At 51.8% G+C, this 23855-nt stretch overlaps 2 protein-coding genes and 1 long non-coding RNA gene across 3 annotated transcripts; 2 read left to right on the forward strand and 1 right to left on the reverse strand.

Annotated features, from left to right (window-relative positions):
* The first annotated feature begins 1910 nt into the window (after positions 1-1910).
* On the forward strand, positions 1911-5598 carry LOC138916986 (uncharacterized). The gene is made up of 4 exons (XR_011424285.1): positions 1911-2004; positions 2091-2145; positions 5003-5127; positions 5461-5598. It is a non-coding gene; the product is annotated as an uncharacterized lncRNA (long non-coding RNA).
* Positions 5599-6415: 817 nt separating this feature from the next.
* LOC138917218 (BICD family-like cargo adapter 1) lies at positions 6416-9281 on the forward strand. The gene is made up of 4 exons (XM_070232576.1): positions 6416-6426; positions 8505-8630; positions 8857-8977; positions 9061-9281. Exons 1-4 carry the CDS (start codon positions 6416-6418, stop codon positions 9205-9207), a joined length of 405 nt encoding a protein of 134 aa, XP_070088677.1. The 3' UTR covers positions 9208-9281.
* On the reverse strand, positions 9225-13468 carry ABHD11 (abhydrolase domain containing 11). The gene is made up of 7 exons (XM_023655457.2): positions 12645-13468; positions 11530-12367; positions 11232-11367; positions 10380-10553; positions 10041-10211; positions 9750-9931; positions 9225-9512 (listed from the first exon to the last, which is right to left on the reverse strand). The coding sequence occupies exons 2-7, from the start codon at positions 11646-11648 to the stop codon at positions 9380-9382; spliced, it is 915 nt and encodes a 304-aa protein (XP_023511225.1). The 5' UTR covers positions 11649-12367; positions 12645-13468; the 3' UTR covers positions 9225-9379.
* Between the last annotated feature and the right edge of the window lie 10387 nt (positions 13469-23855).

Here is a 23855-nt window from a genome sequence, read left to right on the forward strand (position 1 = left end):
CCCCTGCTGCCCAGTGTGTCCGAGCCTGGCATTTCTCCCAGACTGTGGGCACAGGTTAGCTGGCTGGCAGGCAGGCTGGAGACACTGTCCCAGCCATCCCTCCTTTCTTGGAAAATCTGGCCCCGAGACTAGCTCAGATGTGGCCTGGCAGGAGAGACAGCCACACCCCTTCCAATTGTCCAGACCTCAACCTTAAGTGTCCCACAGAGCAAGTATTGGTGGTAGTCTGACAGACGCGAAACCGGGACTCATCTGCTAGGACTTGCCCGGGGTTACAGGGAACAGGTGGCAGGGAAGGTGCTGCCTAACTGTGTGCAGGCTGATTCAGTGGGGTAGGTCATGGGTACACCCCCAGAGCCCAGTGTCTGACCCTGTGGGGAGAGGGCAGGAAGGGGAAACACAGCTTCTGGTCTTAGAGAACCCCAATGTCATGCCAACCATCACTTACTGAGACGCATATTAAAGGGTAGCAGAAAAAATGAATAAAGAATGAGTGTGCGCCCTTCACCTCAAACTCTGCCTTTCTGATAATAGGTCTTACCCTCATTCAATCATTCATCAAACATTTCCTGGGAAACCACGCTGTGGGGCCACTGTTTCGCATTCAAGATGCTCCTAGCATAGTGGGAGAGACAGACATGGTTTCAATATGTGAGGGATCCTGGAGGGCTTCCCAGAGGTGGCGTTCGAGGAGTGAGGTTGCATCAAGGAGTGGTACAGGCATTCTGGACAGAAGGAGTGTTCCCAACGACACTGGGGTGGGGGCGGGGGTGGGGGAGCATTTGGAGAAGGTCAGCAGCCTGCTGTGGCGCTCACGTGTGAGGGTAAGTGTGGGTGAGAGATGAGGCCAGAGAGGGAGGCCTTGAATGTTAAACTTGATTACACAGACCAGGGGAGGCAATTGAGGGTCAGATTTTCATTCCTTTAATTAAAGAGTATTAATTGAGCATCTACTATGTGCTGACTGTTCTAGATGCTGGGGACGTGACGTGAAAACAAGACAGACAAAAGTCCTTGCCCTTATGGAGTACGCATTCTAGCAGAGGAAAGAGATGGTAAACAAATGAATAACATCTATAATGGTGAGAATATGCTATGGGGAAAATAAAGTAGGAAAGAAGGGGTGGGGTTGCTGGGTTTAAGGGGGGATCCCAGTTTTAAATTCGAAGGTCAAGGAGGGCCTTGCTGAGAAGGTGGCATTGGAGTAAATATCTGAAGGAGGTGAGGGAGTGAGCCATGTAGGTCTCTAGGGGGAGAGCATTCTGGGCAGAGAGAACTTCAACTGCAATGACCATGAGCAGGGAGCATGCCCAGCATGTTGGAGAAACAACAAGGAGGCGAGGATGCCTGGTGCATGGCGGGTGGGGCAGAGCTCAGAGGAGGTGAAGTCAGAGAAGTCGCAGAGGGGCCTTCTAAGTGACTGTGGGTCCTTGGGCTTTTCCACTGAGTGGGATGGGAGCCCTGGGAGGGTTCGAGCAGAGGAAGGACCTGATTCATCTTGGGCTTTCACAGGACTGCTCTGACTGTGGGAAGCGATTGCAATAATGCAGGTGGCTGGGACAAAGGTGGTGGCGGCGGTGGTGGTGAGAAGTGGCCATATTCTGGATACGTTTTAAAGGTGGAGCCAGCTGAGAGAAAGACAGGGCTCAAGGATGAGTGGAGTCTGGGTTTTGACCTGGACACCCGGAAGGACGGGGCTGCCGTTTGCAAAGGTGGGAGCTGACTGGAGGAGGAGCAGCTTGGGGGCGGGGTAAATCAGCATTTCAGGTTTGGGCCTATTAAGTTTGAGTTGCTCGTCAGACATCCCAGTGGGAGGGCAAGTAGGCCATTGCCTCTATGAGTCTGGAATTCTTGGGAGAGTTCCAGCCAGAAGCAGCCAGCATAGGCGGTTCTTAAAGCTGCCTCTTTCACAGCATGGAGGACAGCTGGACGCTGGACGGCCACTGTGGTGTCCTGAGAAACTGTGACTGAACAGAAGCAGGACCCGTCCGGCTGGAAAGAAGGGTCAGAGGCATTCAAGAGACTTATTTAATAATACTATACTTTATTTCAATTATGAAAAGAATATGTTTGTTGTAAAACCATGACAGATATTACAAACTAGAAGCAACAGGCCCTGGTGACTGACCATGTGCAGATAAGAGCGTAAGTGTCACCTGGAGGAGGAGCAGATCCCAAATGTGGGGGCGGGCAGGGGAGGAGTTCAGACCTGGACGGGTAGCATTTAAGGGGCCTGGCCCCACATCCAGGGGAGACGTGCAGATGGTCAACGAGCAGTTAACGTGGCTGCCTGGCTGGAAGGAGTAGTCTGGCTTGGGCTGGAGATGAAAGTTGTGGGCCACAGTGCAGGGAGTGTGTGCATGTGTGTCTGTGTGTGTGTGTTTCTATGGAAGAAGAAACAAGGGCTGAAGATAGAACTGGAATGTTCCCTGACAGGTGACGGACAGGCAGAGATGGAGGAGGCAGAAACATGGTGGGGGCTAGAATAGAAACTGCTGCACAGGGGCCGGCTCCGTGGCTGAGTGGTTAAGTTCGCGCGCTCCACTGTGGCGGCCCAGGGTTCGGACCTGGGCGCGGACATGGCACCGCTCGTCAGGCCACGTTGAGGTGGCGTCCCACATCCCACAACTAGAAGGACACGCAACTAAGATATACAACTGTGTACAGGGGGGGTTTGGGGAGATAAAGCAGAAAAAAAAAAAAAGGTTGGCAACAGTTGTTAGCCCAGGTGCCAATCCTTAAAAAAAAAAAAGAGAAACTGCTGCACAAGATACCATGGGTCCCCAGGGCAGCCTACTCCCTGGGATCAGGACCACTCGCAGAGGCAGGGCATTTGAATTGGGGCTTACCGGATGAGTAGGAGGTGGCCAGGTGGAGAGTTGGGGAAAGGCATTCTGGACCAGGGGTGTGAACAGGGACAGGGATAGAGAGAGAGCAGGGCTTCCTCCCCGGGGGAACCAGGCAGTCCCCATAACAGAAGTCACTCCCACCACATTCTTTACTGTGGATTATTGATGGACATTCAGTCCAGACCAATGCTCTGTAAAGCCCTGTCCCCACTCTAGTCCCAGGGGCATCTCTAAGCCCCAATATTGGCATTCTGCACCCCTGCACACTTGTTCAGGGCCGTGAGATTTCCCTATTGCCCTGGGGGCAATCCTGATACCCTAATATGGCTTTCCATGTCCTCTGCGGTCTGGCCCCGCCTCACCTCTTGGAGGCCGCAACCCTCCCAATAACGCCCACTCCACACCCTCCTCTCAGGCCTGGCACACTCTCCCCCAGTTCCCTCTTCCTCCTGTGCACCTGGACATCGTGTCCCTGACTGCCTAGTTTTGGGCTCCTTCTGTGTGGCCCCACAAAGACTTGTATTTATCCCAATTGTAGCACTTATTGTCCTGTGTGGACACAGTCTGTGTGAGGCATCTTTCCCCCAATTGGATGGGCACATCTCAAGGGAAGGAACAGGGTCATGTTCTTGCTGATTTCCCAAGGCTGGCACAGAAAGTGTGTTTGTGGAGTGAGCGATAAACACGTGCAGGCATGACTGAGCAGTGTCCTATAAAGGAGGACTGAGGGAAAGGCTGGGCATCTGGGGCTCCCACAGCCCCTGGGTGTGGTCTGGGGTTTCCATCCCACAGGCGGGCGGGTGGGGGGGTGCCTCTTGCCCAGAGGCCTGGTATTGGGAACTGCTGCCACCTGCTGGGCAAGGCCGGTGTTGCCTCCAGGACGTCGTCCCTGCTGAGCACCTGAGTGCCTAGGTTGGGAGGACAGTCACCACGTGTCCTCCAGCAGCCTCAGGCTGGTGGGGGAGACACCTTGACAGCAACAAGAGAATGATGGGGAAGTGGAGGGGCTGTAGAGCTCTGGAGGAGGAAGAGGAGGCAGCTGTGTGAGATTCAGGAACAGAGCTGTCCTGGGGGCAGAGTTGTGGGGGTGCAGAGCAGGAAGGGCAGCTGACCCAGGCTCCGTGGCTGGGGGGGAGAGTGTGTATGTGTGTGTGTGCGTGTGTGTGCGAAGTTCTGTTGTTGTTTCTTGGGTCTGGCAGGCTTATTCTTTCTCCACTCCTGGGAGGTCTGACCCGGCCCATTATTGTACAAAGTGAGGGGCCTCGCCTCGTTTCACCCTATCAGGGAGGCCCTGCATTAGTTCCACTTCATAGATGGGGACGATGAGGCTTAGGGAGATAAACACACACCAGGTCAGGAGGGTTGGGTGACACGGTTTGTAAGCCCCCCAGCCCTGCAGATCCCAGCTGTTTTGCCCACAAAGCCCAGCCCGCCATCCTGCTGGCAGCTCCTTCCCTCTCTTGGCGCCCCCCCACCCCAACCTGTAACTATCTTCCAGCTCCGCCCTGAGGTGAGGGCTCGGCCAGCCCAGGCAGTGGGGAGGAGGGAGATGTGGGCAGCTGAGGAATGAGTCTGACTGCTCGGCGTGCGATGTCTGAGGCACAGCCTTGTGATGGAATTCGCTATATGCCTGAATATAAGCTTATTTCCTCCCTTCCCCAGTGAGAAGATTAAAAGAAAATAAATTTGGCCCCAAATTCTAATTTAAACTTTTAGGGCTACATGTGAGGTTATCAACTCCCTACTTAGAACATTTAGTTAAAACACATAGCATTTAAATATTTAAAATCACATTTTTGGAATAACTATTTCAAAACAATTCTTTTCCACTCTCACGGCGTGTGCAAGTGTATTCCAACCCTTCACTTGCATTTCTGCCTCTCATTGTCACGTGTCATCCCTAGCACCTCCTGGGAGCCCCCTAATGCAGTTTTCTCGAATACGTCATCTTCACTTCTGCTTAGAAATACAAAACTTTTTGAATCCACGCATGACGCTGTTGCTGGAAATATTATTCCAAGTCATGAGAACGGTTATTTTTCATCTAAGTGGTAGGTTAGTATGTGATCTCCTTAGGGGAGCAGAGAATTATATAAAATAGCAATGCCCTGGCCCTTCCCCATTCTCCTTCCCCGCTTTCTCCTCCTCCACAGCACCTCCTACCATCTGGCCTCCCTCCCTTCCCTAGAGGGCGAGCTCCGTGAGGTCAGGGCATTTCGTCCGTCTTCCTCTTAATGTCCCTCACCTGGAAACATGCCCGGAACACAGCAGGTGCCCAGTAAGTATCTGTGGAACGAATGAATGAATGTGACGCTCCTAGGAATGTTCGACAGCCCAGCGGCAGGCAGGGCCGTGCCCGAGGATGGCGCTGGAGTTGGGTGGGAGGGCAGCCCTGCAGGAGCCACGCCCACACAATGGGGGCATCTATATCAGGGAGAGCCCAGAGGTTTTGGGGGGACTAGCTACATACAGGGAGACTGAACAAATTATGAAATATATTGACGACATTGGGGAGGGGGGTAAAATATGGAATGGAGGAAGGCTAGGATGAACCCTGTGCCATTGGACTGGAATTCAGGATTAAATATAAACTTTTTTCAATATGTATAAGTTCTATTAGAACCAGAACCAACAGGATAAACATTGAGAAAAACATGTATTATGAGGCATTGACTCATGTGATTATGGAGGCTGAGAAGTCCCACAGTCTGCTGTCTGCAAGCTGGAGATTTAGAAAGCCACGGTGTAGTCCAGTCTGAGTCCGAAGGCATGAGAACCAGGAGCACCGATGGTGCAAGTCCCAGGTGGAGGGCAGAAGACCGATATCCCAGCTCAAGCTGTCTGGAAGAGAAGAGAATTCAACCTTCCTCTGCCTTTTTGTTCTATTTGGGCCCTTAACAGATTGGAGGATGCCCACCCACATCAGGGAGGGCCATCTGCTTTACTCAGGTCACCAAGTCAAATGCTACTCTCTTCCAGAAACACCCTCACAGACACACTCAGAAATGTTTAACCACCTATCTTGGCACCCTGTGACCCAGTCAAGTTGACAAGTAAAATTAACCACCACACAGAAAAAGAAATAAACATAGATGTAAATGTGTTTACGTATGTGTAAAAATGTGTGTCTGCTGAGCGGGCCTGGGCATACAGATTACTCTAATTGCAATGAGCACAGCTGACACCCAGATCTTTGTTTCTAAATACCATTCTCCACCAAAAAGAACCAGATATTCTTGCAGAAATGGCTAATTCCAGGGCTGGGGCAGGGAAAAACAAGACGACCCTGGAATATCTTGTGGAGCTAGAAGGAAAGGAAGTGTTGAAAGAGTGATGGCACATATCAACACAAGAGGTCAGCAAGGGGCACCCAGTGACCAAACCTGGGACAGCGGGAGCATCGAAATAAATGATAGGAATGGGTTATGATCCATTGAATGAAACAGGAAACCACAAGTCCATCTGATATAAATAAATGGAGATGAAGAGAAAGTTCTTTACAATAGAATGCCATATAATAAATGTAAAAGGAATGATGAAATTAGAAAATCGCCATTTGTCTGGGGATGGCCCCGAGGTACGGTGGTTAAGTTCGCAGGCTCTGCTTTGGTGTCCAGGGTTTCACCGGTTTGGATCCTGGGCACAGACATGGCACTGCTCGTCAGGCCATGCTGAGGCGGTGTCCCACATGCCACAACTAGGACCCACAACTAAAAAAAACCCTGCAACTGTGTACTGGGGGTATTTGGGGAGAAAAAGCAAAAAAAGAAAAAAAAAGAAAAAAGAAAACAAAATCACCATTTGTGAACCATTGTAGTAATAATTAATTTGGGCAAGAAAACATCAACAGATGCTGAAACCTATGGGTGAAAGTCGGATGAAGGAAAGGATGTTTCATAGCTTCAAAGTACCTCCGTTCCCCAATACTTATTAATCATGATCAAGTGATCAACATTAATACCACTGGTCATGGTTCCAAATGATACTGGATACAAGAACACAGCCCCATTTCTGTGATATTTCTGCCCAAAATGTCTAATAGAGGTCTAATCATGAGGAAAGATTAGACAAACCCCAACTGAAGGACAGTCTACAAAATAACTTCCCTGTAGTCTTCAAAAATGTCAAGGTCATGAATTCAAAGTAAGGCTGCAAATTGTTCCAGATTGAGGGAGACCAGAGAGATGTGACAACTGGGTACAATGCTTGGTACCATATTAGATTTTTTTTCTTTTACCCTAAAAGGACACTGAAGAGCAATTTGAAGTTGTTTCCAAATGAAAAGTTAAAATAAACGAAATGCCTCGCTGCTTCCGGCTGACTCCCACCAGCCTGCAGGACGCATTCTGGACAAGCTCCTGCGGAACTCCTGGGATTGTCTGGGCACGGGGGGCCTCCTTTGTGCCCCCACTGCCCCAGGCCTCTGACTCTCTTTTCTGACTGTATCTGTGCTTTATCTCTGCTCGCCCTGGAGGTCCCTTAGACCGGGGGTCCTGCCTGGATCGCGCAGAGCAGTCTCTGGAAACACAGTGAATCTCCTCCACAACAGCAGTGTCTTTGGGGGCACAGCTCAACCCCACCTCTTCACCTAGGGTTCAACCAAACAAACGGTGGAGTCTGGCTGTTGTAGGCACACCTGGCTGGGTGGGACCCACAACAACCAGGAGTCAGGTCTGCAGGGGGTTTCCTGGGGGGTCTTGGAGAAAGTATTTACTGTTCAGGGCTGACCTGAGGACCTGATCCTCGAGAAGTAACCTTGCTAAAGAGGCCTCTCAATGGAGGAAATTCCCTCTTACATCTTAGATGTCAGTGGTGTGCTCAACAGTCACCATAAGGGACGTGTGGGATACCCAGACCCATGCCCCCACCCCCAGAGCACAGTGGACCCATCCACGCTCAAGGATCAGAACGTTGGGAATGTTGGAGGAATAATGAGCCATATTGCTAGGGAGGATGGACATTCAAGATGTCAGGAAGAATTTGCCAGGAATGATGAAACTTTTTTCCTTTAATTTTCTGAACTAAGGTTGTAGTTATATGTGTGGGTGATGCCATTCAGGGTTCCAAGATGCCAGCTCTTCAGGATGGGGGTCTGGGACACCTGTGTCCCAGCATGGGAGCAGTCCTGGCTCTTTTCCTCCTTTCTCATCTCCTGATGTGGGTAGAGCGCCCCCTTGGGGTGAGGGATGTATGTGACTGGACAGGAAGGGGCTGAGGAGCTCCGGGTCTGGCCAGAGCTCCAGGATCCAGAAGAGAAGGCAGGGGCCTGGCTGGCCTGCTGGGGGCGGGGCCTGACCGGGAGTGCCTTACCCGGAAGGGAGGGCAAAGGGCCCTGTCCTCTGTCTGCCACACCCCGCTGACAAGAGTCCCAGTCACCAGGCCAACCTGTCTGGGGCCGTCGAGAGGTAAGTGTCCTTCTGAACCCACCTTGTCTCTTTCCTGGGGATCAGGTGAGAACTCCTTTCCCCGCTGGGGGGGTCCAAACACCTCCCCCTCGGCATGGCAGTCCAGTCTGGAAGTCTGCTCTACTTCCGAGGTCCACGAGACTGGGGCACTGGGGGGAGGGTGCAGAACGTCCCAGACCCCCCCCACTCCTGACATCAGCATCAGGACCAAGGCCAGGGTGGAAGGTCCCAGGGTGGGGCCTCATCCCAGATCACGGCTCCCTCCTCTGTCACCCAACCAGACCCCAGAATCCCAAGCGGCTGGAGCACTGGGGGACACCCAGACAGAGCCCTCGCTGGACCAAGTCCTCCAGGAGCGGGATGAAGCCATTGCCAAGTGAGAGGCAGCTGCCTGCAGGGGTGGGAGAGCAGTGGGCGGCTCACCCTCAGGGCTCAGTCCTGCGAGAGGAGGGGAGGGGGGAAGTCAGGTATTCCAGGAGAAAAGCCACATCAACACCTACCCTGTCACAAGGTAGAGGCTGTGGCCATACTTGCTCAGCCCCAGGGCCCAGAACCAGATCGGCAGGGCCTGAGCCTCAGGCTGCTCTCCCTGTCGTCTGCAGGAAGCGGGCAGTGGAGGCTGAGCTGGACACATGCAGAGCTAAGTTGCGAGCTGTGGAGGCCCAGCTGCTGGAGGTCCTGGAGGAGAAACTGAGACTGAGGCAGGAGGTGGAGGCCTGGGAGGTAGGGTGGGAAGGCTGGCCGGGCCTGGGAGGCAGGGGGAGAAGGGCACCGAGTGGGCCCTGAATCAGCTCTCCTGCCCTCAGGAGGACATGCAGCAGCTGGTGAGGCAGCGGGTCGAGAGTCAGCTGCAGAGAGAGTCCAGGGGCACTCTGGGAGACCCCGTGGACCCCGGAACTGCCAGGGCCCCGCGGGTCCGATTCCCCCTGGGTCGGTGGGGACGATGGCGGTGAGCGAGCTCAGCCCAGGACCTTGGGAACAGTGTCTTTATTCATTAAAGCTTGAGGTCTGACCCTCTGTACCCTCATGCCCTCAGTGCCCGCCTGAGTTCTTCCGTGCAGAAATGTGGAGCACACGACAGGGCCTTGAAGCCTGGGGTTCTGTGTCCCCTTTGGCCAGCAACTCTTAGGCCAGGAAGCCTCGAATGGCAGCCAGGAAGTCCTGCGGGCGGTCGGCGTGGATCCAGTGGCCAGCATTAGGCACGGTCTGCATCTGGGCCCGAGGGAAGAGCCGCCTAATCTCAGGGTGGTGGCTGGGACTGTCCACCGAAGAGAACGTCGCCCAGAAGGGGTGAAAAAGGGAAGATGGGGAGAGAAAGAGAGGAGGCAGAGCAGGGAGAGATGGAGAGTCACATGACCCCACCTGCCCAGTGCTGCTTCTGGCTCTCAGGCGCCCCCTGCCCACGCCCAAGTCCTCCTGGAGGCAGGCTCCCCAGGCGGAGGGGCTGGGGACTGAGAAGTAAGGCATGGCCCTCCCGCCACCCAGTCTGGCTTACGGCACATATTGAGAATTTCCACCGAGGAGGAAGAGGGTTGGCCCAGGGTAGGATTCTTGTCGTGGTGGGAAGGCCATGATCTTGTCCACATGCTGGGCCAAGGCATCCAAGTTCACCCTCCACACGAAGCGCCCGTCTACCTCCACCAGGTTGGTGAGCAGGAACTGCCGCACAGCCATGTCCTGTGGAGGGTCTGGCAGTTGGGAGGTGCTCCTTGTGAGGCCTGGGGCTGCCACTCTTCCCTTAACGGGTCCCGGCTCACAACACTATCCAAGGGTTTGGGTGCATCACCTGGACGACAGGGCTGAGCTGCTCATCGGCCAGTTTGCGGGCAGAGGAGCGGGACACCTTGTCGGGGATACTGATGGCCCTCATGGCTGCCATGTAGGTTGAGAAGTCTGAGCTAGATGTGGTCTCCACGGGGCTGATGTCCACAGCAATCAGGCGTTCCACTAGCTCTGGCTGCGGGAGAGAACTGGACTGGGGACCAGCCTTAGGGCAGGTACAACGGGTCTCAGGCATAGTTCCCGGATCCTGAACTTGGCCATTCAAGGCTTGGGTCCCAGGTTGACTGCTGGGCACTCAGGCTCTACAGTGGATGGGAGGATGCCCCAGAGAGGGACAGCTCACCCTCTGTAGTGCCAGCAGCATAGCTGTCTTGCCTCCCATGCTGTGGCCAATGAGGACACAGGGCACTAGGTCCAGCTGGGGCAGGAGGTCCTGCAGGTCCTGGCTCATGGCCTCGTAGCTCACGTCTGGGCTGTGGGGGCTGTCACCATGGTTACGAGCATCCACTGTCAGCACCTGGGAAGTGGGGTGAGAAGGAGGCAGCGCTGGCATCCATATTTGGGGCACAGACAGTCAAAGGCCTGGGAGACTTGCAGGTTGAAGGGTGGAGAACCTGGGGAAAGATCCTGAAGTGGAAGAAGGGCCCAGAGGGTGAGAGGGCCTTGTTCCCAGGCCTAGGAAGCCCAGATGAAGAACCTGGAGCCACTCTGCCAAAGAGGAGAAGAACCAAAGAGTGTGACATCTTTTCTGAAGGTCTGGCCTGGCTGAGTGGCAACCCCAGAAAGAAGAGACGCCAAGAATTACAAGGGTTGGAGCACAGAAGGATGGGCTGCTGTAAGAGGTATACGCCCCCTGTCGTCCCTGGTGAACGAGTAGCTGCTAGCCCCTTGGCAGGGAGGGTGTTGTTGCTTAGGCATTGGACAGCTGAGCCTAGCCCAGAGTGGACCCCACAGATGGAAATCTACAACACGAACGAAGGACTGGATGAATGCAAGCACGAGGGAAAGAATGGGGTCCATCTAGGGCCTGGGTCTGCCCTGCAGCCCATATCCTCAGATGGCCAACCTGTCCTTTCATGTCTGCCCAGAGAGACACGCCACTCCTCAGCTGGAGCCCAGCAGCGAGGGCAGAGAAACTGGCCCCGCCCGCCCAGTCCCCGCCTCCCGCGGGACCCCACCTCTCCCGGAAGCTCACCCTCCGGCCTGTCTGCTGGGCCAGGGCCTTAGCGATAGAGTTGAAGTTGGTTTTGCAGCCGAAGAGTCCGTGCAGAAAGACGAGGGCCGGGCGGGCCGCCTCCCCATCCAAAAGCTTGTAGGAAAGAGGCACCGACCTGTCGGGAGGAGCAAGGATGGGGGAAGGGTCTGAGCAGGCTGGGGAAGGGGTTTGGGGGAGGGGCCGGGGGGGCGGGCCTAAGGGAGGGGGCGGGGCCGTCGGGGCCGGACTGGAGGGGGAGGAGCGAAGGACCGTCTCCCACCGGGTGCCCTTGACTGACCTCGGCTCGGCGCCGCCTCGGCCGCTGCTGCTGGGTGCGACGGGCCCCGTGGAGAAGCTGGGACTGCAGGGACGGAGGCCCCTACGGGGGAGCCCCCAGGCGCGGGCCCAGCAGAGCATGCTCCAGAACCGCCGTCCGAAGCGCACCTGGGCCGGCGCGCTCGTTCCACCTCCCGCCTTCGCTCAGAGCCCCGCCCACTTCCGACTGGAGCTCCGGTCTCTCCGCCTCCTATCGCGGGATTCCTCTCCTTCGCTCACGTTTCCTTACGTAATCCCAGAGAAGAGTGTGTTTCCGTACCCCAGCTCCGCCCCTTACGTAATCCCCGCAGCCAACGCGCCGGCAGGCGGGAGCACCGCCCCTGGCCACGCCCCTGGCGGTGCCACCCAATCACCTGTCCCCGCCCCTGCGGAGCTCCGCCCAGCCCTTCCCCGCGCAGCCTCCTCGCAGCGTGTACGGGCCCTGCGGTCTGGGAATCCGGTCTCCGCCGCTCTGGATGTCCTGGGTTTGGGGCGTGAGGTCTGGGCTGCAGCGGGGCAGGTCCATGGCAAGCCGAGAAGGCCCTGCCTCGGCCCATGCCCGGCCGCGCTCCTGGCCTGCTCCTCTGCCCTCACGCACCACCCTGGGTGCGTGCCATACTTTCCGTGCCGCTGGCGGCCGCGGGCGAGAGGCGTCAGGAGTGGCTCTCGTCGTCAGGGCGCCAGCTTGGAGGCGCCGTGCTCCACAGCCCGGGGCCCAGGCAGGCCGGTGGGAGTACGTCTTACCCATCTTGAAGTCGTCGACTCTAGAAAGAGCTAGGAGGGGCTCTAGAGGTCATCTGCAACTACTCTCCACTCGCGTCCTGTATAGAGGGGGAAACTGAAGCCAATGACTTGTACAGGAGGCAGAAGCAGAACCTCTGTCTGGTTTGTCATTCCTGATGTGGTCAAGGGGGGAGGCCAGGTATTTGTCCTAGAGAGGGCGTTGATTGCGCTGAGCTGAAATACCTCAGATATGCTCCCGTCACCCACCCCCACCCCCACCCCCACCCCCATTTACCAGCAGAGAAATAAACAATCCTCCCACCCATAGAACTCAGCACAGTCTGCAGGGAAATCGCCTCCCTCAGGAGCCCTGACCTGTTGCCATCTTTATCTTTTCTCCCCAGTCTAGAGTAGTGGTGGCCGCAGTGGCATTAGCTCAGGTCTCAGCTGGCTTCCACTGCAGTACATCCTTCAGCAGCTGCAAGAGTACCTGCTCTTGCTGCAGCATACTTCTGCTCAGAGACCTTCAGGGACTCCCCTTCTGTAAAGTTGAGAGTTGAAACTTCACAGCATCCCAAGCTTCTCCCAGTCTGATCCTACCTGCCTTCCTACCTATGCTCCACATTCTTTTACTCCCCAACCGGGCACCCCAAGGATGACACTGTGCACCTCCCTTTAGATCTTTACCCCACAACTCCCCCTGCTGGGACGTTGTGTCTGCCCCTCAGATAGCCAGCTGTCCAAGTCCTATACATCTTTTAAGGTCCCGGACAACTGCCACCTCCTCAAGCCTTCCCAGATTTCCCTAGTTGAAACGAATCTCATCCACCCCATGTCCTCAAAGCATTTGTCAGAGTCTACTGTACAGTATTATGGAACCGGCCTTCTCTGTGTCCACCATGGGCTGGGGGCTCCTGCAGGACTGGAGTCGTTTGGTTTATCTGTTGCAAAGTGCAATAGTAATTTTATTGAATGGTCCTGGAGAGATTCAGGGCATGAGCTGAGGCTCAGGTGAAGGTTCAGCTGGTGGCTGGGTCAGTGCCCCCTCCAGGAGATGACCCCTGGGCTAGCCAGGGTTACCCCGGCCTCTCCCCAACCTCTTTAGGGCAGGCCTGATGGAGTAAGGACCAGTAGGATGCATCCTAACTCTAGCTGGTAAATGCCTTACCTAATAAATGGCCCCCGTCTTGAGTCAGCCTGGGGACTGGCAGGTGTTTTCTTCTAATGAGAGGAGGGCTTTGAGGTCACTGGGGACTCTAAACACACCAGGTGCTGTGATCATTTCTTGCCAGCATAGTCATTAGGGGAATGATGAGGGCATCTGAGCCCCAGATGGGGAGTGGTCCCAGGCCTGGGAGGGGTCCTTGGAGGAGATGATGAAGCAGGGTGTTTTTCTAGAGTTTGAGACTGAAAGGGAAGGGAAGTGACATAATGTTGGTGATTCAGAAGGGTGGTATTTCAAAGGTGGTTTCCAACTGTCCTCCACCCCCACCCCAGCCTAGTCTGGCCCAGGACCCTTGACCATCTGCTGGGAGCCAGAGCCCTGGGTCTAGGGGCAGAAAGGGCCTTGAGACATCCCTGAGTCCTGGGCCCCAGCCCTGTCACATGGCTGGTTAGGGCCTCGCTGGCAAGCAGAAAAACCAGTCGGCTTGAGGTTTCCACTTGAACACTCCAAAGAAAGCAAAGGGGCCAGGAGACGGGTTGTTGCTGCCTGGGAAGGACTCGGGAAATGGTGTGTTGGGGAGGGGTCAACCTGGGGCTACCCACCCCTCCCCAACATGTTAGGACCTGGCCAGTGGACTTGCTGTCACTCATGGGGGATGTGAAGCTGCTGGAGGAGTGGTCTCCTGGAGCCCCTGGTAGGCTGAGGTGATGGGGGAGAAACGGGGTGCAAACGGAGTACGCGCTACGTCCTTGAGGAGGTCACATCTACACTTGCACGTCCATGTTCCCAGCAGTCCCGACCTCCCTGTGAGTGGGAGGGTGTCATCCTCATTTTACTGGGGAGAAAATGGGGACGCGGGAGGCAAAGTAGGTCAGCCCCAAATCACTCAGCCCGTGCACAGCCCAGTCCGAACTCCTTCCTGGCCGCTGTGACTCCTAGAGCAGTGCTCCGTGTGTTTCGTCCCACCCAAGGGGAGCGGCCCGAGGCGGCAGGGACACTGCGGCCAGCCCGGGTGGCTGTGGCATGGAATGGGTTAAGGCTGGGAGGCGGCGGGTGTCCCATAACTGCACCTGGCCCAGTATCGGTCACGTGGCCAGGGTTTCACCTGCCCCGCTGAGCAGGGACAATCAGGCTGCTTGTTCCGCTGTTGGTCTCCATGGTGACAGGAGGGCGCCTGGGGAGGTCATGGGGCAAATTCCTGCCAGCTGGCCGGGTGGGGCAGGGGTGTCAATAGTGCTGAGGCGGATCCAGCTCCCGGAAGACCCTTGGAGGTTTAGGGGAGCCCCTGTGTGACTCCCACCAGCCTCTTCCCCTCCCATCTCCCTAACGCCCAGCCCCGCTTCTCTCTTCTCAGATTTTGAACCTGAGTTTATTAAGCTGCCAGGACTTTCATATACATTATCTTGTTTAATCCCGCAGCAGCCTGTCCCACGTGGGAATGGTAATCCCATTGCCTCCCCAGACTCCCTGAGTACTTTGAGAACATTCGATTTTTCCTTCAATGATCAACAGATACTTTTGGGAGCCTCTACTGTGTGCCTTTCTAGACATAGCCATGAACAAAACAATAAACTTGTGAACCATACAACAGTGGATCATATTTATTTTTTTCAGAGCAGCTGGGGAGGCCTCTGGGGACCATTGGTAGAAGGCGGGTCTGCATGCTGATCCCCTAGCTCTGGTGTAAAGAACACCTCTGGGGGCCTCTCTGCCACCTCCGGGCCCCACCCGCACCTCCTGCCTCCGAGCTTCCCCACAGGCCCACGGGTTCTCCATCTCCTGCTTTCGTCTCCCACTCCTCTGCTCCAGAAACCCCCACAGGCCCTGCTAACAGCAACTCTGTTCAGCTTTTCTCCTTTCAGACTCCTGTGCCCAGCCACTGTACCCCCAGCAACAGTCTCATCACACACGCACAGATTCTTAAAGTAGGCGGAGTGAGGGCATCTCTTTTGGAGCAGAGGTGGTGCGGGGAGTCTATGTATTTTGCACCCCAGCAACTTCCATTCCCCTTGAGAAACACCAGCGTTCGGAATACACTCTAGCCTCCTCTGCCTGCATTTTGGAGCCTTCATTCATTGAGGACCTACTATGTGCCAGGCACTGGGATGCAAGGGTGAGCCCAGATCAACTCAAGACCTGACAGTCTAGTGGGGAAGATGCTAACGGATGTGTACTCACACGCCCAGTAAATATGCAAAGGAGAGTGAGAGCATAAAACCCAGGAATCTGACGGGCCCTGGGGTCAGGTAAGGTGGCTCTGCAGGAGTGACGTTGAATGGAGATCTGAAGGATGAGTAGGAGTGGGCCAGGTGGAGGGGTTACAGCGGAGGAGGGTGTTCCAGAAGTGGGAACAGCGGGTGCCATGGCGAAGCCTTCTCTATCCCAAGGCAGACTCTTTGGAGTTGTTCCGACACCTCCTTCTGCCTTCCTCCCCCACCCCCATCCACTCCCTCACCTGGTTCTGATGATTATCTCCCAAATAGCTCTCACATCCATCCACTTTCCATCTCCGCTGCCCCATCTCTCCCTTGCGTTCCACCGCCTCCCTGGACTCGCCCAGTTTGGCCCCTTCGGTCATTTCCCTGCATGGTATTCAGCATGATCTTTTCCAAACGTATAATGTATTTCCATGCTAATCTAGTCTGTTCCTTCCTGCAGTTTCCTATTTTTCTGTGTTCTGGGTTCTGCCCCCGGGGAAGCGTGTGGCAGACCTAAGAGTAGAAAAGCTGGTTTCTGTGTTTCAAAAGCCGAAGCCCCCAGGGGAAGGAATACCTCAGCTGAGACAACCATCTTGGCCAAGAACGGGAGGGGGGTCTGCCACCTGTTTCTTGGCAGGGTCCCCAGAGAGGAATGGCTCATGGGTCTACCAGGCAGGTAGGGCCACAGGCAAGCTGCAAAATATTTCCCAGTCCCACACTTGAAGCAGACACAGTGCAAGCCCCAGGACCAAACGGCCACTGAGACAGGATGCTGATGTCTCAACAGTGACCATTCTGGCCTGAGTGCTGCATGCTCTCCAACTTCTCCTCCCCTCAGCCTCCTACCTGCCCCCCCAGCACATCTGGCCCTGCTGAATATCCTAGAATTGTGGCCCAACCTCAGGAGGATTGAAGTTCAACTCGTTTCCAACTGCCTCAGCAGAATGGAGCATCAAGGAAATAATGTCATGGCACGTCTGTCTGTAGACTGACTTAAATCCCCTGGCTCTTCTACTCTGCAGTGGGGGAGGAAGGCCATGAACAAATAAACAAAGAAATAAATATGTAGGGGCTGGCCCGGTGGCGCAGCAGTTAAGTTTGCATGTTCCGCTTCGGGGGCCCGGGGTTCGCTGGTTCGGATCCCAGGTACAGACATGGCACTGCTTGGCAAGCCATGCTGTGGTTGGCGTCCCACATATAAAGTAGAGGAAGATGGGCACGGATGTTAGCTCAGGGCCAGTCTACCTCAGCAAAAAAAAGAGGAGGATTGGCAGCAGATGTTAGCTCAGGGCTAATCTTCCTCAAAAGAAAGAAAGAAAGAAAGAAATATGTAAGTACAAACTGTGATAAGTTCAGTGAGTGGGGTGCTGTGTTTACTAATAATTGGGGTGGGAGATATTAAGTAGGGCGGTAAGGAAAAGGCTCAGGTCAGGTGAAATCTGAAGGATAAGAAGGAAGTAGTCATATGAACGCCAGGAGGAAAAGTGTTCTAAGGCAGCGTGAATAGCATGTGCAAAGGCCCTGAGGTGCACAAGAACGTCTCTTGTTAGAGGAACAGAGAGGAAGGCAGAGGAAGCTGGAACAGAGAAAGCAAGAGGAGAAGGCATATATGAGATGGGCTGGGGTTGGTCCAAGCAGGGGCCCGTAGGGGATTTAGTCTTTATTCTAAGAGAAATGTGAGCCAGTGAAGGGTTTAAGCAGGGAGAGACAGGATTTACATTTTTGTAGGACTGTTCAGCTGCAGGGAGAAGGGAGAAGGTGGGGGCACAGATTAGAGGGGAAGTGAAGGCAAGGAAAGAGGCTATTCTAGTTGTCCAGTTGAGACATGATGGCAACTTTTGACTGGGAGGTGGCTGCAGAGGTAGACAGAGGTAATGAGTTTCAGATATATTTTGAGTTAGAATTAATAGGATTTGATGAAGAATTGGATGGGTGGAGAGGAAGATGATGAGAGAAAGGAAGGAATTGGGACAATCCCTAGGTTTCCGGACTGAACATAAGGGTGGGTAGTTGCAGCAATTACTGAGATGGGGAAGGCTGGAGCAGAACTTTTTTTCCCTCCACTATTGGTGGAGGTTCTATTGGCGGGGTTCTATTGGAGTTCCACTTGAGGCATGTTAAGTTTGAGATGCCCATGAGCTATCATAAGTTACCATTTACTGAGAGCTTAACATGTGCCAAGCTCTGTTCTAAGTGCTTTGTATCCATTAATTCATTTAATCCTCATAATGACTATGAGAAGGTCCATGTATTATTTATGGTCCTTCCTTTATAGCTGAGAGAACTGAGCTACAGAGAGGTTAATTAATTGCCCACGATCACACAGCTTGGAAGCTGCAGGGCCAGGATCCAATCCCAAGTAGCTGGGCTCCAGGGGCCATGCTGTTAACCGCTGCCCTCCACCACCTCCACGGCATCCAACGAGGCAGATAGGTGCATGAGTGGGGAGCGCGGAGGAGAGGTCCAGGAGCTAGAGGATGTTAAAGCCATGGGAATGGGTGAGACGCTCAAAGGGGACAATAGTGCATTGAAGGAAGAGAAAAGAGCCCAGGACCGAGGATGCTTGGGGTCAAGTAGAGGAGGACTCTGGAAGGGAGACAGGGGAGTGTGGGTAGGGGAGGAGGAAGGCCAGGTGAGGGTGGTGTCACAAGGAGAAGCATGCTGAGAGTTCTGAGGAGGAGGGAATAATCAACCCACCTATGTCAAAAGTGCTGAGAGCGGGAGTAAGCCCCAGATAGAATAGCGACCATTGGCCATGGCAACCTGGAGGCCACTGGGGACCTTGCCAGGAGCAGGTTGGAGTGGGGCAGGAGCAGACAGGAGTGGCTGATGGGCATGTGGGCGGGGAGGGAGGAAAATCAGGGGAGAGATAACTCTTGAGAAGGTGAGCAGAGAAAGGGGCTGGCATCTGTTTGGAGATGTGAAGTCCAGGAAACTTTTTTTTTTTTTAAAGATAGGCAATACACAAACGTGTTTACATGTTGGTGTGAAGAGTACACTAGAGAGGGTGTGGCATTTCACAACGTAAGTGAACGAAGATATTTCTGAGGGAGATTCTTGTATGTCAATACAGATCCACCTTTTTTAAATAAACTTTTTATTTTTTTAAAATTTAATTTAATTTAATTAATTTTTTTTTGAGGAAGATTAGCCCTGAGCTAATATCTGCTGCCAATCCTCCTCTTTTTGCTGAGGAAGACTGGCCCTGAGCTAACATCCGTGCCCATCTTTCTCTACTTTATATGTGGGATGCCCCCCCCACAGCATGGCATGCCAAGCGGTGCCATGTCTGCACCCGGGATCCGAACCGGCGAACCCTGGGCCATCGAAGCGGAACATGTGAACTCAACCGCTGCACCACCAGGCTGGCCCACAACTTTTTATTGCAAAAAATTTTAAACACGTATGAAGGAAGATCGAATCATTATCACCATCGCCCAGCTTCAACAATTATCAACTCTAGGCCAATCCTGTTTCATTTACACCCCGCGTATCTTCTCTCCCACCTGCACGTTATTTTGAAGTGAATCTCAGACATCATACCATTTTGTCTGTAAATATTCCAGTATGTTTTTCTCAAAGTTAAAGATTTTTTTAGTTTTTTAAATATTAACCACTGCATCATTTACACACTTTAACAAGTAGTACTTAATTCCTCAATGTTATCAATTATCCACTCACTGTTCAATTTTCTAGTTGTCTCACAAATTCCGTAAACTTGAAGTTTGAATCAGGAGGCAGTGAAGGTCCAGAACTCTGATTGGTGGCTGCGTCTTTTAAGTTTCTACTGCTCTAAGGTTTCTCTACATCTCTTTTTCTTTCCCTTGGAATTTTTTGGTTGGAGAACCTATTTATTTGCCCTGTGGAGTTCTCCACATCTGCACTTTGCTGACTGGATTCTGGGTTAATGTCTTCCTCTCTCCTTTGCATGTCCTGTAAGTTGATTTTGAATCTAGAAAATTGGTCAGATTCAGATTTGATTATTTTTTAACATTTTTCTCCAAGACTACTTACAGGAGACATTGTACTTGGTTGCTTTTTTACGGCAGCCAAGTTGTCCTGGTTAGGACGTCTTTGGCTGGAAACCCCAAGTCAAATCGGCTTGAGCAGTAAGAAGGGCCGCATCTCCCACAGCCAGAGAGCTGGAGGAAGGAGGGCCCCGGGGAGGAGACGGTTACTAGAGAGAAAGTGTTTCCAGGGTTCCAGGTGCCTCCTCTCCAGACTGATGTCCTCCTCCTGGGGCTCATTCTCTTTGAGGTTCACGTTGGTAATAGAATTCCAGATGTCACCACCTGGCAGGACAACATCCAGGGGAAGACGCGGTGCTGTCTTTCTTAGGAAAGTGGAAGCCTAGCCCTGCTGCCCCCGACTGACCTTCCCTCTTGTCTCCTGAGCTGGAACTGTCACATGCCCGCTCTAAACCAGCCGCCATGGACGGAAGGGAGCCAACCACCATGACGGGCTTAGTCTAGTCAGGACTTACCCGTGCAGCAGGGATGGGGTCTGTGCCAGTCATCTACGGCTGCATGAAACAAATACCCCACATCCTTGCACACTGTGTGTTTCTGAGCAAAGTTACCTAGAAGTGGAATTGCTGGGTTTCAGACTTTTTTTTTTAAGATTGGCAGCTGAGCTAACAACTGTTGCCAATCATTTTCTTTTTTTTTTTCTTCGTCTCCTCCCCAAAGTCCCCCAGTACATAGTTGTATACTCCAGTTGTAGGTCCCTCTGGTTGTGCTATGTGGGACGCCGCCTCAGCATGGCCTGACAAGTGGTGCCATGTCCGCGCCCGGAATCTGAACTGGCGAAACCCTGGGCTGCCGAAGCGGAGCATGTGAACTTAACCACTATGCCACCAGCCTGGCCCAAGTACTTTATTTTTTAATAGAAGTGGTCAAATTGCCCTCAAAAATCAGTTATTGTATCAATATATACTTCACCAACAGGAAAGAGGAAAACAAAAGAGGCAGGGGAGAGCAGTGGTTCAAAACCTGGGCTCTAGCAAGCCAGGCTGGCTGGGTCAGCTCCCCTGTGGAATATCTGCGTGAAATTTGGACAAATAGTATAACACCTCTTGCCTTAGTTTTCCTATCCGTAAAATGGGAATGATGATGATAATACCACTCTTCCCTCAACACTTGCACTTAAAAATTGTTAGCTGCTGTTCTTTTCTGAAATATTGGATATCATCAAGGTGCTGGTTACTCTCCCCAAATCCATTCTGTTCCCTTCTCTGCCTCTGGGAGTGACCTTTGCAGACTGTATCATCCTTGCCTTCTGGCTTCTGAGGGTGAGAAAAGAGAGATGCTGAGGTATTTTGTTTCTCCTACTGCTCCCTGGTTTGCTGTGGTTCCAGCAGAGGGTTTTTCCTTCCACTGGCTGTGGTCCAGGAACCCTTTTCCCACAGCTCCATCTTTCAACCTGGCTCCTGTAACTCGGCTTTCTCTGTTGCTGCTTTAGGCTTGGGGGTGGTAACAACTCCCCAGTGTTAGTCTCTCGATACCTCAGTATCCTTTGCTGAATCCCCTAACCCTACCCAGACCTCTCTGTACGTAAGTCCTTCCAATAACATCTCTTCAAAACCTAGCATGCTGTGTGCTTCCTGCTGGGCCCTCCGTGATACAACCAGTCTTTAAAGTTCCCAGTCTGAATGGGGAAGAAAATTTTGTTTCATTTAGAGAATTTAGAGAAATACCAATTCATGGGGAAGTGATGCATCTTTTCATATGTTTACTAGACTTGATAGTTTTTTTTAATAATTGCGTCTTCTCCTTTACCAATTATTTTATTGGATCGTTATACTTTCTCCTGTTGATTTGCAGGAACTCTTTTTATATTAGGTATATTAACCATTTTTCTGTTACATATGTTGCAAATATTCTCTCCATGTTTCTTAACTATCTTCGAATTTTTTTTCCTCTATATAAATTTTTTTTACTGTAAAAAACACATAATGTAAAATTTACTATCTTAACCGTGGAGTACAGTTCAGTAATTTTAAGTGTATTCACATTGTTGTGAAACATATCCAGAACTTTTTTTTTTAGGAAGATTAGCCCTGAGCTAACATCTACCACCAATCCTCCTCTTTTTTTTTGCTGAGGAAGACTGGCCCTGAGCTAACATCCGTGCCCATCTTCCTCTACTTTATATGTGGGACGCCTGCCACAGCATGGGTTTTGCCAAGCGGTGCCATGTCTGCACCTGGGATCCGAACCGGCAAACCCCGGGCTGCCGAAGCGGAATGGGCAAACTTAACTGCTGTGCCACTGGGCCGGCCCCTATCCAGAACTTTTTCATCTTGCAAATTTGAAACTGTATCTATTAAACAACAACTCCCTTTTCCCTCCCTCTCAGCCCCCAGTAACCATCATTCTACTTTCTGTTTCTATGAATTTGACTGCTCTATGTACTTCACACAAGTGGACTCATCCAATATTTGTGGGTTTTCGTTTGTGACTGGCTTGTTTCAATTAGCATAACATGCTCAAGGCTGATCTATATTGTAGCATATGTCAGAATTTTCTTCCTTTTTAAGACTGAATGATATTTCATTGTGTTTCATTCTCTATACCACACTTTGCTTGTCCATTCATCGGTAGGTGGACATTTGCCCTGCATCCATCTCTTGGCTGTTGTGAAGAGTGCTGTTAACATGGTGCATAAATGTGTCTTTGAGACGCTGCTTTTGACTCTTTGGGGTGTACACCCAGAAGTGGAATTGTCGGATTATATGGTAGCTCTATTTTTAATTTTTTTACCCCTATACTGTTTTCCACAGCAGCTGAACCATTTTACATTCCCACCAACGGTGCACAAGGGTTCCAATTTCTCCATATCCCTGTCAACAGTTGTTATTTTCTGTTTTTTTTTTTTTAATAGGAGCCATCCTAATGGGTATGAAGTGGCGTCTCATTGTGGTTTTGACTTGCATCTCCCTAATGATCAGTGATATTGAGCATCTTTTCATTTGCTTGTTGCTCATTCATATATCTTCTTTAGAGAACCATCTATTCAAGTCATTTGCTCATTTTTGAATCAGTTGTTTGTTTTTTTGTGCTGAGTTTTAGGAATTCTTCATGTATTCTGGATATTAATCATTTATCAGATGCATGATTTGCAAATATATTCCAAAACCATTCTGTGGGTTGCCTTTTCATTCTGGCCGCAGTGTCCTCTGATGCACAAAATTTAAAATTTTTGTCAAGTCCAATTTGTCTATGTTTTCTTTTGTTGCCTGTGCCCTTGCTGTCATATCCAGGACATTGTTGCCAAATCCAATGTTGTGAAGCTTTTGCCCTGTTTTCTTCTAAGAGTTTTATTTCTTATGTTTAGGTCTTTGATCCATTTTGTAGTTAATTTTTGTTTATGGTGTTAGGCAAGGATCTAACTTGATCCTTTTGCAGGTGGATTTCTAGTTTTCTTAATGCGATTTGTTGAAAGGACTGTCCTTTCCTCATTGAGTGTTCTTGGCATCCTTGTTGAAAATCACTTGGCCATATATGCAAGAGTTTATTTCTGGGCTCTCTATTCTATTCCATTGATCTATTTGTCTGTCTTTATGCTAGTACCACACTGTTTTCATCACTGTAGCTTTGTGGTATGTTTTGAAATCCAGAGTGTGGGTCTTCCAACTTTGTTCTTCTTTTTGGCTATTCAGGTCCCTTGAGATTCCCTATGAATTTCAGAATGACTTTTTCTATTATTGCAAAAAATGCCATTAGAGCTTTCATAGGCATTGCATCAAATCTGCAAATAACTTTGAGCAGTACGGACATCTTAGAAACTGCAAGTCTTCCAGTCCATGATCATGGGATGTCTTTCCATTTATTTTGTGTTTTCTTTAATTTCTTTCAGTAATGTTTTGTAGTTTTCAGTGTACAAATCTTTCACCTCCTTGGTTAAGTTTATTCCCAAGTATTTTATTCATTTTTATGCTATTGTAAATGGAATTGTTTTCTTAATTTTCTTTTCAGAGTGTTCATTTATTACATATATATATTTTTTTAGCTTTTTTTTTGAGGAAGATTAGCCCTGAGCTAACTACTGCCAGTCCTCCTCTTTTTTGCTGAGGAAGCCTGGCCCTGAGCTAACATCATGCCCTCTTCCTCTACTTTATACGTGGGACGCCTACCACAGCATGGTGTGCCAAGCAGTGCCACGTCCGCACCCGGGATCCGAACCAGCGAACCCCGGGCCGCCAAGAAGCAGAACGTGTGAGTT

Source organism: Equus caballus, chromosome 13 (assembly GCF_041296265.1).
Source record: "Equus caballus isolate H_3958 breed thoroughbred chromosome 13, TB-T2T, whole genome shotgun sequence".
Taxonomy (NCBI): Eukaryota; Metazoa; Chordata; class Mammalia; order Perissodactyla; family Equidae; genus Equus; species Equus caballus.